This window comes from Mauremys mutica, chromosome 2 (genome assembly GCF_020497125.1).
Source record: "Mauremys mutica isolate MM-2020 ecotype Southern chromosome 2, ASM2049712v1, whole genome shotgun sequence".
NCBI classification, from domain to species: Eukaryota; Metazoa; Chordata; order Testudines; family Geoemydidae; genus Mauremys; species Mauremys mutica.
In genome coordinates this window covers 267,068,468-267,087,645 of record NC_059073.1, presented here as the reverse complement: position 1 = coordinate 267,087,645, position 19,178 = coordinate 267,068,468, and the positions used below count along the sequence as shown (strand labels likewise).

The following is a 19,178-nucleotide window of genomic DNA, read 5'->3' as shown; positions in this document are numbered from 1 at the left end:
AGGGAACTTCTAGTGCACTCCAGTAGGGTCCAGGTGGGCAAGTTAGTGCATGACACTCTGGTGTGCTCTAGAATTTACACCCCACCTGGTGCACACTAATGTACCATGTAGATAAGCCCTAAGATTCTTGGTCTCAAGTGAAGTGTAATTAGTTCTACTGTTTGAATACGAAGTGAACAGCTAGTGTTTCTAGAATCATTTCAATTAAACTGTGCATGGCGTTTAGGTGGGCATGTGATAGAAATGGTTTATCTGCTAAATTTGTCTGTTAAATGTGTGCTCATTTTGATTTACACTGTTTTAGAAATGAAATATATATCTTCCTTAAATAAAAACTTATCTTGGAAGGTAAGATATTCTGTGGAACTCCATAGCTAAGAGGTTAATAATGGAAAATACTCGTTTACATCAGTCAGAATTCAGCACAAATTGGTAATAACCAAAAGTTGGTACCATTCAGTGGTAGCCAATGTGAAATGAGTTTGGTCTAGTGAACAGTTGTCCACTACTACATTGTTAGTCTTAGCAGAGAGGCTACAGATCGAGTGGGTCACAAGAGACTGAATTATTTGCACATTCCTAGGAGTGGTTACTCCAGCTCAGATTTGAGAGAGATAGGTCAGGTAGCACGAGGAAGTTTGCATTATTGTTGCCTATTTTGTACCTAATAGAGGACATCAGTCTCTTGCTGGCACTGCACGTAAACACTAAATTCATACAAATGTAAGAAAAGTACAGATATTCTCTCACTTTTTCCCTATGATTGGTCATCTGCTAAATGAAGGGGTATATAAACTTCAGAGCCTCTGATCTCTCTTTCTACAGCATTATATTTAATATATATCAGCTGGTCATCTATTTCCAGAGGATAAATGTAGACCGAATATGGATTAGACCCTGGGAACTCCTGAGTTCTAATCCCAACTCTTACACTGATTCCTGTTGTGGCCTGCTGCAAGTCATTCAACCTGTTTGCCTCAGTTTTCTTATTTGTAAAGTGGAGATCATGCTTGCTTACCTCCCTGGAGAGTGTTAAGGGTAACTTATCTGTAAAGTGTTTAGAAGATTTAAAAAGCTACATAAGGGCAAAGTTAAAATATTTATATTGCCTAAACAGCTTGAGATTCTCCTTCCTTACTAAGTAAGGACACAAATCAGATATTAGGAATGGCAATATACAAAAACCTGTAGGAGAACACTTCAACCTCCCTGGCCACACAACAGCAGATCTTAAGGTGGCCATCCTGCAGCAAAAAAACTTTAAGACCAGACTTCAAAGAGAAACTGCTGAGCTTTAGTTCATCTGCAAATTTGACACCATCAGCTCAGGATTAAACAAAGACTGTGAATGGCTTGCCAACTACAGAACCAGTTTCTCCTCCCTTGGTTTTCACACCTCAACTGCTAGAACAGGGCCTCATCCTCCCTGATTGATCTAACCTCGTTATCTCTAGCTTGCTTCTTGCTTGCTTATATATACCTGCCCCTGGAAATTTCCACTACTTGCATCCGACGAAGTGGGTATTCACCCACGAAAGCTCATGCTGCAAAACGTCTGTTAGTCTATAACGTGCCACAGGATTCTTTGCTGCTCTTCCTTAGTAAGGATTATTTGCATATCAGAATTGTTTGCCAGAATCTGATATGAATGGAGACAGCATCAAGACTTCCTTTGTTGTGTGCAAGTGCATCACTGTTATTGAAGTGTGTATGTTTTATCCCCCTACTACATGTAGTATACACACACTGTACTATAGCCTTCCTTTGTTTAGTTAAATATGCGCCCAGACTTCTAGAAATCAATAAAATCACTTGTTCTTTATTGTACTAAGGTCCACAGATCCATTACAATGGGTTTTTCAGCTCAGGGGAAGAACCCTTTTAGTCACTGGCAGCAATAAGTTTCTTCCATTTTTATCACTTCCACAGTATATTAGCCAGACCTCTCTGCTGTAGAGCTTTTTATTTCAAATTTCCAACTAACAGTTTAGCTGGCTAATTCCCAGCCGTGTCACAGAGCTGCATTTCCCTTTTGCAGAGATTGCCCCACAGCTCCACTTCAACTTCTAAGGTGTTTGCAGCAGGTGGTGCTTCTCTGGGTTTTAGGGAGAGAGCTAGGCCACAAGCAAAAGAAAGGGTCTATGTTGTGTGCTTTTACTGCTTATTTAGGTGTCTTGTTGAGGAGCTCAGTCAACTCTGTTGGCAGTAAGCAATTCCTCCCTCAGCCCAGACCAGGTGGGGTTACCTAGGGTCCCCCTTCCACAGGCAGGAAAGGAGCCAGATAGGATTGGAGACGCTAACTCTACTGGGCAAGATGCAGACAGCATCTCAGCAGCCCAATTCAAGTTGCATGGCTAGCAAAGGAGGCAGGCATGATTAGAAAATTTATCTCCTGGGCAAGGAACATCCTCTCTCCATGAGACATTGTGGTCTGGAAGTCCTTGAAGACAAATAATGTGTCTTATCATGAGTTGGCCAGTAACCTCAGTGGAGAAAAAGCGGCTGCAGGGGATGAAGTGGGCCATGTAGAGAATTCCACATTGAAGTTTAGTGAAATGGATATCTAAGGCTTTGCAGGTATTTCTGGGGGGACCAAAGTACCAATGAGCTTGGTTCAAGGTGTTTAGGTGTGGACATAGAGTTCACATGAATCCATACAGGCTTGAATTTTGGCCCTCATACAGGGCCAGTAGAAAAAGTGGGAAGTTGCAAAGGAGGGCTTACAATGACCAAAGTGTGCTGCCAGTGGGGTATCGTGATAAAGATGTAGCATTTCAAAGCGGGGGAAAGCCCTCAGAGAAAGATACATGTACCTGTTGAAACATGTTACTCCATCATGTTCAGAATGGTGCATCCAGGTCCCCAAACACTTAAGATGTGGTCCCCAAGCAAAGGGTCCTCCTTAGAGGTGGATCAAACAAGGGAGATCAGAGATGAGATCTTTGTGAATTGCCATGTTGAGAAAATTACTAGCTTTGAGGCGGTATGCTGGCTCAGCAGTTGGCTCCATGGCTTCCTGGTAGTACTCTCCTTTTTGCAATAAGCTGTTGGCCTTCCCAGGTAGGTAGGTGATGGTTAACTTGAACTCAGAGAAAAACAGGACCCACCTTTGCTGCTTTTTGTTTGAAATTTGGGCCTTGCAGAGCTACTCAAGGTTCTTATTGTCTTTGAACACCTGTACAAGTGGCCAAGCCCTCCCAAGGTAGTGGCATCTCTCCTTGGACATGGTTTTAATTGCAAGCAGCTACTCATCTAATATTCTGTCATTGTGCACCAGCAAATCTTATGTAGGAGTGAAGTTAGGGGACCTATTTTTCCTGAGAAGTCAGCAATAAATTGCTGATAAAAATTGACACAGCCCAGTAAGTGTTGTAATTTAAGGGGATTCTGGGTAGCGGACCAGTCGCAGATGGCTCCTTTTTTGAATCTGAACATCCCCTGGGAAGATGATGTAGCGCAAAAATTTGATGGCAGAGTGGTCAAAGAGGCATTTTTCCAGATTGGCATACAAACCATGCTTCCACAGCCTTTCTAGAACAGATCAGATGTGGCAACAGTATTGTTCTTGGCTCTCTGAGAACAGTAGGATATCACTGAGATAAATGATGACATTCTGCTCCCCTGTGTCCCTTAACACATAATTCATGAAGTGTTGGAAAGTTCCAGGGGCATTGGTTAGGCCAAATGGCATTACTAAATATTCAAAGTATCTGTATCGTGTATGAAAGATTGTTTTCCACTCATCCCTGACTCTTATGCACTATTTTGTAAGCTCCCTGATGGTCTAGTTTCATGAGGATTGTGGTTGTTCACACACAATCTAGCAATTCCAGGATAAAGAGGCAGAGGATATCAGTTGCAGATTTAGGGCTCGATAGTCCTTGCAAATGCACAGCACCTCGTCCTTTCATACAAAAAGGACTAGCGCCCCTGCTGGGGAGGAAGATTAACAGATGAAGCCCTTCTTGAGATTTTCTTAGATATAGATGCATAATGCTTCCCCACTCTGGTTTGGATATGGTGTATATTTGTCCATACAGGGCCTTTACCCCAAGCTGCAATCCATGGAACAGTTATAGTCCTGTTGTGGGGACAGAAGAGATGTGGGTTTTTTTTTCTCAAAAGTGTTAGTGTATTCCTGGTATTTCTTGGGGAGATGGGATTCTGGGCTCAAGGTAGTTTCTGTCTCACTGGCCCCCACTGTTTTTCCTCAGGTAGTAATATCTGTTCCTGGCGAATAGGCAATGGCTAAATGGGGGGGTCGCAGGCTTGCTTTTTGGCAATAATCGGAAGAAAGTCAATGTTCTTCCCTCTTCAGGAGATACACGGATCACGCTACTCCAAGCACAGTATACCAAGTATTATTGGGAAGTGCTGAGAGCTGATCACATTAAAGTATAGTAACATGCGGTGCTCTCCCACTCTGGCCTCTAAGGGAATGTCTACACTGCAGTTAAAAACCTGTGGCTGACCCAGGCTAGCTGGCTCAGGCTAAGAACCCTGCACGTGGGGAGGGTCCCAGAGCCCAGGCTTCAGCCTGAGCCCAAATGTCTACACTGAAATTAAACAGCCCTTTAGCCCGAGCCCTGTGAACCTGAGTTAGCTGGCACAGGCTAGCTGCAGGTTTTTTATTGCAGTGTAGACATATCCTGAGAGAACAGTTTCCTGGGTTACTGGATCAGATGACGGGGTGACCCATTGGTTGTTTCTACCGGGTCTGGTTAAGATTTGGGCCAAAGAGGAATTTGTAGGTTCTGGGCAGCCATTGCATCTATAAAACTATCAATGGCATGAGAGTCGACCATGGCTAACTGCAGGGGAATCAATGTCAGTCCTCCTAGGACACACAAGTGAAGTGGTACCTGTAAGTGTGGTGAGGCTCCATGCGGTTTAGTGGTTCTCTTTAAAGGTGGGGGAACTAGCTTAGGGTTTGGCACTTGGTGACACCCAGGCTGTACCCCCTTACTGGGCCTGGGCAACTTTTATTTAAGAGCCTAACTTTAAGCATTCCAGTTCAAAAAATGTTGAGTGAAATGCTCCCCCCAACTCCTTCACCAGTATGTCATGAGATCGAAGATGTAGAGCCTTCGCCTGACCATTCAGCCCTCAGATGAGCATGTGTGGTTCATAAACTATAAGGGAACCATGTGGCATATCCTAACATAAGAACGGCCATATTGGGTCAGACCAATGGCCCATCTAGCCCAGTATCCTGTCTTCTGACAGTGGCCAATGCCAGGTGCTTCAGAGGGAAAGAACAGAATAGGTCGCGGTGGCCAACCTGAGTCTGAGAAGGAGCCAGAATTGATCGATGTACATTGCCAAAGAGCCACAGTAATATGTCAGCAGCCCCCCTCCCATTAGTGCCCCCCCTCCAGCCCCCAGCACCTCCCACCCGCTAGCAGCCCTGCCAATCGGTGTGTCCCCCTCCCTCCCCACACCTCCCACCTGCCGCAATCAGCTGTTTCACGTGTGCAGGAGGGGAGGAGTGAGGGTGTGGCAGGGGAAGGGGCAGGGGCCTTGGGGAAGGGGTGGAGTGGGAGAAGGGCCTGGGGCAGAGTCGGGGTTGAGCAGTGAGCACCCCCCGGCACATTGGAAAGTTGGCGTCTGTAGCTCCAGCCCCAGAGTCAGCGTCTGTGCAAGGAGCCACTTATTAACCTCTGAAGAGCCACATGCAGCTGCGGAGCTACAGGTTGGCCACCCCTGGAATGGTAGTCATTGAGTGATCCTAAAGTAGAGATCTGTCCTAACACCTTAGCGTTTATTAGCTAAGCATGCCTTTTACTAAAGTTGATAGAGAAAATCTTGCTCTGTTTAGACGATTTAAGCTAGTATTTACTTACTGCATCTGGAAACACTACAGATCAATGCGTAATGTCTTAAAATATGTTTTTGTTTGTACAGTTGTCATAAATGTGTTCATTGTGTGTACTTTTAATACTAATGTAAACATTTCTCTTTTTTTTTTTTAGGGTGAAAATCCTATTTACAAGAGTGCAGTGACAACTGTGGTCAATCCTAAATATGAGGGGAAATGAACACTACTTGTATTACTTCACAACACTGTATGCAACGTAGCAATTTTTGTAGTCACAGTAAGATAGATTTAGGGCAATTCTGCAGTGATTTTACTAACTCATTACATGTAGGTTTGTTTCCTATGCAGGTTTTTAAAATGTACAATATGTAATTTTTTTTCTTCAAATAAAATAATCAGTGCCAGGGGACTGAGAGAAAACTTGAGACTGCATAGCCTAATCAGCTAAGGTCACATGGTGCCTTTTTGACCTTTTCCTTACTGTGTTGTTCAAATGTAGGTCTTCTGTGGGAAGTGTACGATACTGCTGTTATGTGACTGGGAGGGAAATGGTGAAATCAATCAGTATGGGGGCTCTGCCTAGCAACTGAGTATTAAAAATTAAGTTTTAGCTTTACAGGGTTATCAGGGCTTGAGTTTGCAGACATAGTTAAAATGTTAACTAAATATTTCCTTGCAAACTCTCACAGATTATTTTTTTTTAAGTTGATCAATGACTGGGTATCTGTTAGATATATCTGATTTAGAAATGGTAAGATGAATAGGCTGGAAACAAATGGTGCAAAAGGCTGTGAAAAGTGTCTGCATACCTATTATTAAATTGTCAAGTGCCAAGTTATGGACAAATTGAAGGGGCTAGGAAGGAAAAGCTTTAAAATTTGTGCCATTTTTCAAGAAGTTGCTGCTTAGTATCTTGCATATTTTTTCTTTGTAAATTCAAGCCCTGGCCAGCTTGCAGTACCATGAAGCACTCACCAGGACATCCTCTAAATACATGAGGGCCTTAATTCATATAGTGTCCTTTTTCGTAATGTTTCCTTGCTTCAAAGTCTGGTGCCTGTCACCTTTCTAATCTTTTAATGTATTTGGTTGCAATTTTTTGTAATATTTTTGTATCAGCACAACTTTATTTTCTTTTGCAGTCTTGGCTGTACATTTGCCTTTACCCTGTAGCTGAGATTGCATAGTTTGTACTGTGACGTGACTGTCACTGTCAGGTTTCATTTTTGACATGTGCCATGTATATTTGCCTTTGAACATTAAGATTGCATCTGTTACAAATTGGTTTGTTGTTTTAAGTGCCTTTTTATTTTAACAGATGTTCACTTTTTACAGTGCTATTACTGAAGTTATTTATTAATTAAAAGTACCTAAAAACACCTAAACCTCATCTTGTCTTTCTACACTGAGGATGTTAATACTGTTCAAGCAACCTGTACAATCTTTATAATGTACAAAATTGTATCAAAGTTAGGGTTCCTTAAAGATTTTTTTTTTAATTCTTAAATCTAGCTGCCTACAAAAGTCAATTTTAGAGATGAGGGAGGAGGAAGAGAGGTTATAGTTATACCAAATATACTTTTTGGACCAAGTATCAGGACAGTGAGTTAATTATACAAAAGTAAACTCAAAATTACTTGTTCAAAAGTAAAAAGAAAAGAATTCTTACACTGTGCACAAAATGAAGGTTGGTTACATGTAATCAGAGTTCTTTGAGGTGACTCTGCATACTCCCACTTACGTTGCACCACCTGGTGCTACCTAACACTATAATCTTCTCCAAGTTGTGCCTGTTAGAGTGCACATGTGCCCCCTCTCCTCAGTGTTTCTGAACTTTTTGAGGGAGAGACTATGTAAGGGTGTACTGTGCCCTCTGCTGCCTCAATTCTTTCCACTGCTGTGCCAGAGAAGCCATAATGGGACTCTGAACAAGAGAGGAATGTGGATGGGAAGCGTGACTATGCAGAGTCATTTTGAAGAACTCGTTACAGAGAAAGCAAGTAACCTTCACTACTACTTTGAGAGGGTCTGCATAGTCCCACTTATGGGTATTTTGACAAGCAGTACAGAAAACTCAGGAGGTGGGAACAGTGCTTTAATTGAACAATAATTCAAGTATTGCTCTGCCTAATTTGGCATCTGCTTTTGAAGCCAAATCTAGACCATAATGTTTAGTGAACAGATGTACTGACTTCCAAGGAGCAGTCTTGTAAATTTCTAAAATAGGAACATATTAAGTGCTGCTAAAGCTCTAGTAGAATGAGGTCAGATAATAGTAGGCACAGAAATATCTGCTAACTTGTAACATTCAGTGATATATTGTTTAACCCATCTAGAATAGTCCGAGCAGACACACTTTGACTAGAGCCCTGTGCGGATACAAAATATGTATCTCCGCAATCCACAATCATGGTCCAGGGATCTCCACATATTTTCAGGGTTCTAGATACAAAATTTGGATCTGCATCCATCCGCAAACATGGTCTGCGGTTATCCGCAGATTTGCAGGGCTCTAACTATGACCCCATATTATTCTTAGCGTAAGAAACAATCTACATGATTGTAAGAAATTCAGATGCTATTTTTGGTAAAAACCTGGGGGATCAAGTCTAAGAACTACCTTATGAAAATCTGTAAATGGCTCATCACCCATTACAGCATGTGATTCACCCTTCTGGATGATAATATAGCAATAATGAATACTGTTTTAATAGATAAATAAAATAAGGAACATTCCACCAAGGTTTCAAATAGTGGTTTCATAAATACAGATAATACCAGCGAAAGATCCCAAGAGGGAACTGGATCTCTCAAAGGAGGATACATATTAGGTACCCCCTTCATAACATTTTAACTGTATCATCCACAAACAGCAATCTATCACTGACCAAAAAGTGGTATGCTGAGATCACTGCCAAGTGAACTTTAAGAGGAACTAGATAACTTTTGAGATTTTTTTAAGTAAATTAAATACTCCAAAATACAGGAAAAGCTGAAACTGGAGAATGTTTCCCCTCATCGAAGCAACACTTTCTAGTAGACAGCTTTCTAAAATTGAGCAGTCTATTCTGCACTAAGAAGGATTGTTCAAGATTAGTCCAAGTCCAATACCTTAGGCAGTCAAATGAAGAGACTGAGGGACCTGCCTTGCTATTGTGGCAAAAGAGCTGGAGTCAGAAATGCATGCAAACTCTGTGTGACAGCTGAAGCAGGTCCAGATACCACTGTTGTCTTGGCCAAGCTGGGACAGTCAGTATCGTTCTTGCCCTGTCCTGATTAATCTTTTTCACCACTTTCAGAATTAATGGAAATGGAGGGAAAGCCCCTTTTCCAAAGCACAAGAATGGAGTCTGAGATGGACTGACTGCCCTTCCTGGTCATGAACAGAAGAAACTATACTTGTTGTTGAATCTTGTTGCAAATAGGTTTACAGCAGGCCAACCACAACTGAAGATGTCTTTTATTACTTGACCTTTTAAGGACACTCATGCCTCTGAAAATTGTCCCTGCTGAGACGATCTGCTAGCACATTGCTCTCCCCTGTAAAATGCAAGCCCACCAGATAGACCTTGTGAAGAATGCACCAGTCCCATAATCTGACCACTTCAGTACATAAGTGGAAAGAATGAACAGCCCCCTGTTTGTTCACATAATATGTAGTGGTTCTGTTGTCTGCTGCTACCTGAATAATCTCCCCCTCTACATAAGGAAGGAAAGATCTGAGGGCCAAATTGAATGGCTCTTGACACCAACACATGTATATGCAAGCTCGTTTCCTGAAAAGCCCTTTGGCTTCTGATTTTGAAATGGCCTAAATGCACACCCCATCCTTGTTGGATGCATCTGAAGTTGTTGTGATTGGTGGTGAAAGGGGAATTGAACAGGATGCCTCCAAGAACATTTGGCCTGTCTGTCTATCATCTCAACAAATTGAGGACATTCTGAGGCATGGCAACTGTCACGGGGCAAGCACACCCCATCCCTCTTGGGGTGGGGTCAGGGTAGTTATTTCCCCATGGCTGAGTCTATACAATTCCCCCTTGCCTCGGGATAGTGTGGCATAGGGGTAAAAGGGCAGACATATTGACTTTCTCAGGGCTGCATGTCCAATGGTCAGAGTTAGTTTGGCTGCCTTGTTCAACAGGGCTGTGTGGCCTAGTAGTGAATCAGGGGTAGTAGGCCTCCAGCTAGGGGTGGATGGCAGCTGGGTAGGAGTACCCAGGCCCTTCCTGCTCCACTGGGTCCCAGCTCAGGACTCTAGCAGTGGCAGGAGCACTCACCGCTGGGTCAGCAGGGCATCCATCTGAAACACTATGATGCCACCCAGCACAATGACTAAGTGGTAGTCCTGGTGTGGTAGTCCCTGGTGTCTCCAAAGTCCATAGGCTCCTCAACCTGTGCTGCTGTCAACAGCTCTGTTGCCCCTTGGGTGTCCACAGGAGCTTGGGCATTCGCCTGTGTCAAGATGTCTCTGGCCTCCACCGTCTAGTGATTCAACTGTACCTGCACTGGAGCCTGCAGCAGGCATCCTCCTTCCTCAGCAGTCAGCCCCAAATGAGATGGGCTGCTCCCTTTTATACTGTCTCCAGATGGAGCATGTCCACCAGGGCTGAGGGGACATGGCCTCCTCAGCCGAGAGAGTAGAGTTAACCCTTGCCGTACCAGTGTGGGCAAGCACACCTTGTCACAGCAACAAACATTTGAAGACTGTGACTTGAGACATCTGCATCAGCCTCATTCTGAGATGAGTAAACGGAGTTACATAAATTGTAGCTGCCATCAAACTCATGAGATCCGGGAAGAGGCCCTCTTTCTGGATTTGGCAGGTTCGCCTTTGGAAAAAGACTGCTCTATTTTCAGAAACCCGTCCTCTGAAAAAAAGATGTTCATGGATATTGAGTTCAATATAGAACCTATAAGAAGAATTCTCTAGGTTGGGCAGAGATTTTATTTTTTTATTTTTATTTTTTTTGGCATTCAGAAGCGGACCCAAATCTGAAAGGAGAGAGGTTGTAAAACTGATGGGACTTAACAGTTCTTTGCGAAATGGTCCCTATTGTATTCCACTGAGAGTTAAACGCACAATGCACTCCATGTGTCTGGAGCCAAAGATTTTGAAAGCAGTAGTGTCTGTTGGTCCACACGCATGCCCTTGCTTTACCTCCTAGTTTTGCCGAGGCAATAAAGGGTAGACCGACCATGCTCTCAGTTCCTTCTCACTGCTGCATGGTCCAAGTCGGAGTCTCTGCTGTTCTCTCATCTCTTGTGATACACTTTCTAAAACACAGAAAAAAGACTGTTTTACTCTTGGAAATAGGTAATTTTTGTTGTTTAGGTAGTAGTTTTTAGTGTAGCAGTAGCTTCTAGGGATTTAAGGACTTTGGACACTGTTTTTCCAGCCTCCCATTCCCCCCTCAGTGCCCACACCTGGGTACTGGCTTATGCCAAAGACACCTCCTGCTCTTGCTCATTTTCTGTCAGTGACGAGCACCAACACTGCCTTTTCTGCTTGGGGGAAGTCCACATTGCATCCAGGTGCAGTATCTGCCTCTCCTTCCCAAGCCATACCCAGGAAGGCCAGGCCCAGCACCTCATGGAGGTCACCATGTGGCTGCAGTTGGATCCAGGCTGGGGAACACCCACCCACCCCGTACATCAGCCTGAAGAATCGAAGCATGCATCTCCTATTGAGGCATTCAAGTCTTGGTTCCACTGGAGCTATGTATTCCATGACAGGGCCTAGTCATGAGGCAAGGAAGCATATGCATAAACATGGCAGTAAGTCTTCCTCAAGGCCCAAGAAGGACACTGCATCCTCCACAAGTTCCAGCCACAGATACATGGCATGTTCCAAGGCTTGCAAACACGACAAGAAGTCACACAGAACACTGGACCTACTAGTCCCAGTCATCAAGCCATGTACCCCTTCCAGATCAGCACTGCTGAAGTCAAGGGAACTTTCGGTTCTGGGACAGTCCTCTGTTCCAGCTCCAGTTCCAGTTTTGTTTCCGACTGCAGAGTGCATGTTGCTGACACCGGGGAGGCTCAAGTCAGCACCCAGACTTCATAAACTCTTTGCACTGGAAGAGGTGAGGTCTCCATGTCTTCAGGTGCATTAGCCACTTAAGAGAATACACTCCCCTGCTTTGGACTTACCTCCTTCGGGTCATGTTCCTGACCCCCTCCTATGACTCCCAGGGTTCCAGTGGCATTACCATTCGAACAAGGCTCTGACTTCTCGGCATCAGAGGACTCGGATAGAAGGCAAGGTCCGCCTCTCTTGTACCATCAGCATGACTGTCCAAAGGTCCCACCGGCTCAGTGGCAATACTCTCCCTTGCCTCAGCTCAGGAGTCATGGGTATCCCTCTCTGTGGGGCCCTCTGCACCAACCGGCAGATCCCCCCCAGTAGGCTGTACTGGGGGTCTTAGCCCCAAAATCCGCCTTTGGAACCTTCCCGATCAGCCCAAGAAGAATCCCCCATTTTGCACCTCCAGCCTTCATCAAGCAGGCATTCAGAACTGGGGTAAGAGGATGCACTGCTTAGCCCAACTCCAATGGTAGCACTGGAACCAGAGCGGTTCACTTCATCTTCTCCAGATGCAGCAGCATTATCTACTCATTCCTCCCACCCCGGATAACTACCGTCAGTTCCAGGAAGTAGGTTACAAAGAAAGTCCCCCACGTTCCACTGGAGGAAATGCAGGAGAGCCAAAATCTGTTACTTGATATTGCATGCATCGGTACCTCCCAGAGTGGCACTACCGATCAATGATACCATTCTCCAACCAGCCCAAACTGACTGGCATACTCCAGCTACTTGTGTACTGACCCCAAAGGGTGCGGAAAAGAGCTACTATGTACAAGCAAAGAGGTCTGAGTTCTGTTTTCTCACCTCCTGCCCAATTCCCTGGTTATACAAGCAGCAACAGAATGGGCTCAACAGCAACATCTGCATTCTGCTCCAGCATACAAGGAAGAAAAGAGATTGGATGTCCTAGATCGCAAGGTCTTTTCTTCAACCAGCCTTCAGTTTCAGATCTCCAACTACCTGGTATTATTAGCTAAATATGGCTTTCTAAGTTATGGTCAGTTAATGGACTTTGTGGACAAGCTTCCCCAGCAGGATCATGCTTTCTTACAGACTATCTTAGGCCTGGTCTACACTAGGACTTTAATTCGAATTTAGCAGCGTTAAATCGAATTAACCGCGCACCCGTCCACACCAGGAAGCCATTTAATTCGACATAGAGGGCTCTTTAGTTCGAATTCTGTACTCCTCCCCGACGAGGGGAGCAGCGCTAAATTCGACATGGCTATGTCGAATTAGGCTAGGTGTGGATGCAAATCGAACTTAGTAGCTCCGGGAGCTATCCCACAGTGCACCACTCTGTTGATGCTCTGGACAGCAGTCCGAGCTTCGATGTTCTGACCAGCCACACAGGAAAAGCCCCGGGAAAATTTGAATTCCTTTTCCTGTCTGGACAGTTTGAATTTCATTTCGTGGTTGGACATCGGGGCGAGCTCAGCAGCACCGGCAGCAATGCAGAGCTCTCCAGCAGAGGAGTTCATGTAATCTCTGAGTAGAAAGAGGGACCCAGCATAGACTGACCGGGAAGTCTTGGATCTGATCGGTGTGTGGGGCGAGGAGTCTGTGCTTTCGGAGCCGCGCTCCAAAAAAGGGAATGCAAAGACCTACGAGAAGGTCTCCAAAGCCATGAGAGACAGAGGATACAGGCGGGATGCAACGCAGCGCCGCGTGAAAATCAAGGACCCCAGACAAGGCTACCAAAAAATCAAAGCGGCAAACGGATGCTACGGAGCCTGCCACCACTGCCCCACCAGTGACCATGGACTCTGACGATGGGACAGTGTCGATGGACAGTTCCTCGGCGATGTTCACGGACGGGGAAGATGAGGAAGGGTTTGTGGAGGACGAGGCAGGCGACAGCGCTTACAACGCTGGTTTCCCCGACAGCCAGGATCTCTTCATCACCGTCATGGAGATCCCCTACCAACCCTCCCCGGCCGTTAACCCGGACCCTGAATCAGGGGAAGGAGCAGTCGGTAAGTGCTTTAAACATGTAAACTTTTATTCTTAATATAACAGGAAGCTGAAGTATGTGAAAAGGAGGTCTCTACATATATGGGGATAGAATAGAAATCCTCCTGGGAGATCTCCACGAAGCTCTCCTGGAGGTAATCGAAAAGCCTCCGCAGGAGGTTCCTGGGGAGAGCTGCCTTATTGGGTGCTCCGTGGTAGCACACTTTTCCGCGCCAGGCTTTCATGAGGTACTCAGGGAGCATTGCCTCCCCGAGCACGGCTGCATAGGGTCCTGGTTTGTGCTGGCTTTCACGCAGCATGCACTCTCTATCTCCTTCAGTGATCCTTCTCTGGGCGATCTCGCTCGGCGACTCCTGCATCTAATTAGGGGAATTACTGTAATGTTACGCCTGGTCCAAAGTATGTTTAAAAAATCTCCGGACAGACGGCGTAGCAGAGACTCAGCACGCTGCTGCGTGACAAGCGTAACGGAAAGCCAAAGAATCAAATGGACGCTCATGGAGGGAGGGGGGACTGAGGACGCAAGGTATCCCACAGTTCCTGCAGTCTCCGAAAAGCATTTGCATTCTTGGCTGATCTCCCAATACCTGTACGGTCAAACACATTGTCCGCGGCGGTTCAGGGCATAGCTCGTCAATGTACCCCCCTCCCACACCCCCCAGAAGGAAAAGGAAAAAAAATCGTCTCTTGACTCTTTTAAATGTCACCCTATGTGTACTGAATGCTGCTGGTAGACGCGATGCTGCGGCACTGTACTGTAGCATCCTTTCCCCCCTCCGCCTCATGGGTGGCTGATGGTGCAATAAGACTGATATCCGTCGTCATCATCATCAGCCTTGCTGTAGATGGTGTAGTGCAATACGACTGGTACCCGTCCTCATCATCAGCCCATAAGTAGACGGCCCGCTAACCGTCTTCATCATAGCAACAGGGGGCTGAGCTCCATCAGCCCCCGCCCTTCATGTGTAAAGAAAAGATTCTGTACTGCCTGGACTGTCATAGCAGCAGGATGCTCTTTTCCTCTCCCACCACACTGCTTAATGTCCTGTCTGGACAATCATAGCAGCTGGAGGCTGCCCTTCCCCTCATTTCATTTCAGTAACAAGTCACTGTTTCTTATTCCTGCATTCTTTATTACTTTAGCACACAAATCAGGGGGCACTGCAACGGTAGCCCAGGAAGGCTGGGGGAGGAGGGAAGCAACAGGTGGGGTTGTTGCAGGAGCACCCCCTGTGAATGCCATGCAGCTCATCATTCCTGCATAATCTGACACGGAGCGGCTGTGCTCTCTGGTTCTCTGAAACACTGGATCTCTACTACACTAGCCCCATCTTCTATGCAGGAATTATTCTATTTTTATATACCATAAAGGAGGGATTGACTCGGGGAGTCATTCCCAGTTTTGTCTTTTGCGCCCCCGGCTGATCTCGGCCAGGGGCACCTATGACAGCAGCAGAAGATATAATGCAATACGGCTGGTAACCATCATCACCTTGCCAATTTACAATGGCATGGTAGATGGTACAATATGGCTGATAACCATCTGTGCTGTCATGCAAAAGCAAATGAATGCTGCTGTGTAGCGCTGCTGAATCGCCTCAGTCCGCGGCATCTAGTACACATACGGTGACAGCAACAAGAGGCAAAACAGGCTCCATGGTTGCCACGCTATGGCGTCTGCCAGGGTAATCCAGGGAAAACGGGCTCGAAATGATTGTCTGCCGTTGCTTTCCCGGAGGAAGAAATGAGTGACTACATGTACCCAGAACCACCCGCGACAATGAAATTTGCACCATCAGGCACTGGGATCTCAACCCGGAATTCCAAGGGTCGGGGGACACTGCGATGGGGTGGAACAGGGGCAGAGTTTATGCTTTCTGGATTGCCTGCTGCAGGAGTGCGGACGAGATAGGTGCTGTGCATGGTGTTGTTCACAGACACAGACTAGACTGTGTTCATTGTTCGCAGAAATGTATCTTTGCAAGGAATTCACTCCCTCTTTCCCATCACACAGCTTCGACTGTCTCCAGACCTGCCACAGCATCCCCCTCACAGAGGCTGGCAAAGATTAGGCGGCGAAAGAGAAAGACACGGGACGAGATGATTGCTGAAGTTATGGGGTGCTCCCGAGCCGAGGCGGACCAGCAGAGCCACTGGAGGGAGACCCTCTCTCTGTACCAGTGTTCACACAGCGAACGGGAGGAGAGGTGGCGTGAGGAAGACAAGCAGGCGACTCAAACGCTGCTTGGACTAATGAGGGAGCAAACGGACACGCTCCGGCACCTTGTGGATGTTCTGCAGGACCGCAGCCAGGAGGACAGAGCCCCCCCCGCAGTGTATCTGCAACCGCCCTCCCCCGCCACAAAGTCCCATACCTCCCGTCACCCAAAGTAACCAGAAGGAGTGGCACCAGGGGCCGTGAAAACTGTCACTGCACCCCAGCAGAGTGCTCAAGTACACAAAAGCTCTCATACCCTAATTTTTGAGAATTCCTTCCCTTCCTGACTCACTCTAGCCCCAATCCCAGTTTCATCCCGACTGTCTGGTTAATTATTAAAAATACTTTGCTGTTAATTACTGTTTCCGTCATGCTTTTTTACACAACGCTGCCTTTGAAGGGGTGGGTGGGGAAGGGGGTAGGGTATTGCATAGGACAGTTACCTTTAGCAGGGTACAGAGACCGGGGCAGGATCAGCAGCAGGTCACACACACAGTGCAGTCAGTAGGCACCCTGGTCAGTATGGGAGGTGGTTTGCAGGTTCTGTGTGGGTGGGAGGGTACGTGACTTTGTAGCGGGGGAGGGGGGTTACAGATCTCATGCAACGGTCCCTGTCCTGGACCACAGAGCCACGCAGCAGAGGAATCTGTATCCGTCCTCCCCCGCCACAAGGCCACATAGCCCCCGCACACAGAGTCCCAAAAAGGAGGGATGGCAGGCTCCGTTGAAACAACCAGTCCGGCACTGCAGACGGCTCTGGCAGCAGGAGCCTGTCATTCCTCGAGTTTAGAGGTGGTCTTTACATCACCGCACACCCTACCCAGCACAGTCTGCGTCCCAGTTTCAACCCTTTAATGCAAAGTCATCAATAAAGAAACCTTTGTAAAGTTACAGTGGAACATGTATTTTATTTTTAAACGTGTGTTGGAAGTGGGGGAAGCGGGGTGGACGGGGTATGTAACTGCAGATGCTGGTCAACAGTAACTTGGTAAAGAAACAGGGGCAGGTTCAGCTTCTCTGTAAAGAAACTGAACAGTCACAGGTCACGCTGCTCGCTGGTACTTGAAGAGTTCCTTGTCGCTGTGCAAGGTGCCTGCATAGGGCTTCACGAGGCAGGGCATTAGCGGGTAGCCTGGGTCCCCGAGGATCACTATAGGCATCTGCACATCCCCAAGAGTTATTTTGTGGTCCGGGAAGAAAGTACCTTCCTGCAGGCGTCTAAACAGAGCAGAGTTCCTGAAAACACGCGCGTCATGAACTTTGCCTGGCCACCCGACGTTGATGTTGGTAAAACGTCCCCCATGGTCCACCAGTGCTCGCAGCACCATTGAAAAGTAGCCCGATTTCTCAGCAGCTGACTGTGGAAGAGGTGGACGATAAAGTGCGAGGAGTTGACAACGGCCATAACTGCCGCGGGCTCCGTGCTCGCAGTGCTGTGGTGCCCATGCTGTCACTGAGCAGAAAAGTGCACGAACAGATTGCCCGCAGGCGCTTTCGGGGAGGGAGGGAGGGCATGATTGACGGTTCAATGATGACAGTTACCCAAAACCACCCTCGACACATTTTTTCCCCCAGCAGGCATTGGGGGGAAATCCCAGAATTCCAATGGGCAGCGGGGAGTGCGGGAACTGTGGGATAGCTTCCCACAGTGCACCGCTTCCAAATTCGACGCTGGCCCCATTACTGTGGACTCACACAGTCGAATTAGTGTTTTTAGTGTGGATACACAAATTCGACTTCATAAGGTCGATTCCACAAATTCGACTTAAGTTGATTCGAAATAGTCTTGTAGTGTAGACATACCCTTAGAGGAAGGCAAACTGGTCGTCAGAATGACACTGCAGTCTCTGGTGGATTTAGCGGACACATCTTTGCGTACTATGACCACAGGAATTGGAAGGAGGAGGGAATCCTGGTTGCATTCATCTGATTTCTCCAGGGAGGTACAATATACTTTTGAGGACCTCCCTTTAGATGAATCTCACCTCTTCAGCCAGAAGACTGATGATTCCCTGCAGTCCTTCAAAGACTCCAGAGCCAGGCTGCAATTGCTGGGTATCTATACACCAGCACCCATGTTCAAATTTTACCACCTGCCTCCTGCACAATGGTCCAGAACGCCTCAATTCTTTCATCAGTGCCCTACAAGCCTCCTCGTGAGCATCAGAAGACATACTGGTACCATCCTTCTGGTCCGTCCACACAGTTTTTGACACCACACAGTATTCACATAAGCAATATTTCTGAGTGCATCTGAGCCATTAACCATGTTGCATCTGTAAGGGAAAATGGAGTAGGCCCAAACTTTGACCAAGATAACTTTGATTAAAATAACTGTGTACAAGGGGCAGGAGGAGAGAGAGAATGAAAAATGCCAGTCTTGCGAAATGTAACTGTAATCACTAGAAGCCTTACCCGCAAACGTACAACCTGATAATAAACAGGAAAGCTTGTTGCTTTTGTATTCCTAATAAGGAGCTGTTTTTCTGTTTAAAAGGATATTACGAATGAAAAGTGTGTTTGACTAAATGTGGTTTTAAGCTATATAAGCTTCCGTGTTCCTTTGTTAGACAGATCAGCTAGGCTGGCTGTGTCTCCCTGAATGCTTGTAATAAAGTGGGCCTCAGGCTGTTCTGATCCAAACACAACACATGGTTAATTTTCCACCACAATTCTTGGTGCTGTGACTTGGATCCACAGCATACCACCGGACCAGAGGACCGCAGACCGTTCCCCACTGAACTCAGGGCCCATCTGAAAGGTAGGAAACCTTTTAATTCTCCTTTTTGGGTTTTCGGTGGACTGCCTTTAGGCTCTGGGTTTGGGTGAGTTGCACACTTGATCCAGATCTTTTGCTGCCAGACAAGCCTGACACCCTTCTGGTTCTGGTTGCCCCGGGAAGAGCCACATGTGGGGGTGGGTTTGAGTCCCATCTGGATTACCACATATATGGATGGGTAGGACTCTGGTTGTGTGTGTCACAGTGTGAGTGTGGAGTGTGAGTAAGAGTCACAGGAAGATGCCCAGAGCTCTCTGCAAAGCCCACAAGCTCGTGACCGGAGATGTCTCTAATGCAA

General features: G+C 46.5%; 2 protein-coding genes across 3 annotated transcripts in view; one reads left to right on the top strand and one right to left on the bottom strand.

The window, feature by feature from the left end:
• Nucleotides 1-7,197, top strand: part of ITGB1 (integrin subunit beta 1) — an 89,800-nt gene extending 82,603 nt beyond the window's left edge. Inside the window, exon 16 of the mRNA XM_045007911.1 lies at nt 5,973-7,197. Within this exon, the coding sequence (XP_044863846.1) occupies nt 5,973-6,038 (66 nt within the window). The 3' untranslated portion in view covers nt 6,039-7,197. The remainder of the gene's footprint in view (nt 1-5,972) is intronic.
• A 3,613-nt stretch (nt 7,198-10,810) lies between these two features.
• Nucleotides 10,811-19,178, bottom strand: part of LOC123365213 — a 148,038-nt gene continuing 139,670 nt past the window's right edge. Inside the window, exon 20 of one of the 2 annotated variants that reach the window (XM_045007914.1) lies at nt 10,811-11,095. Coding sequence is in view for 1 of the 2 variants with exons in the window: in XM_045007918.1 (XP_044863853.1) it covers nt 11,075-11,095 (21 nt within the window). In the remaining variant the exon portion in view is untranslated. The remainder of the gene's footprint in view (nt 11,096-19,178) is intronic. The other variant, XM_045007918.1, reaches the window with a different exon arrangement.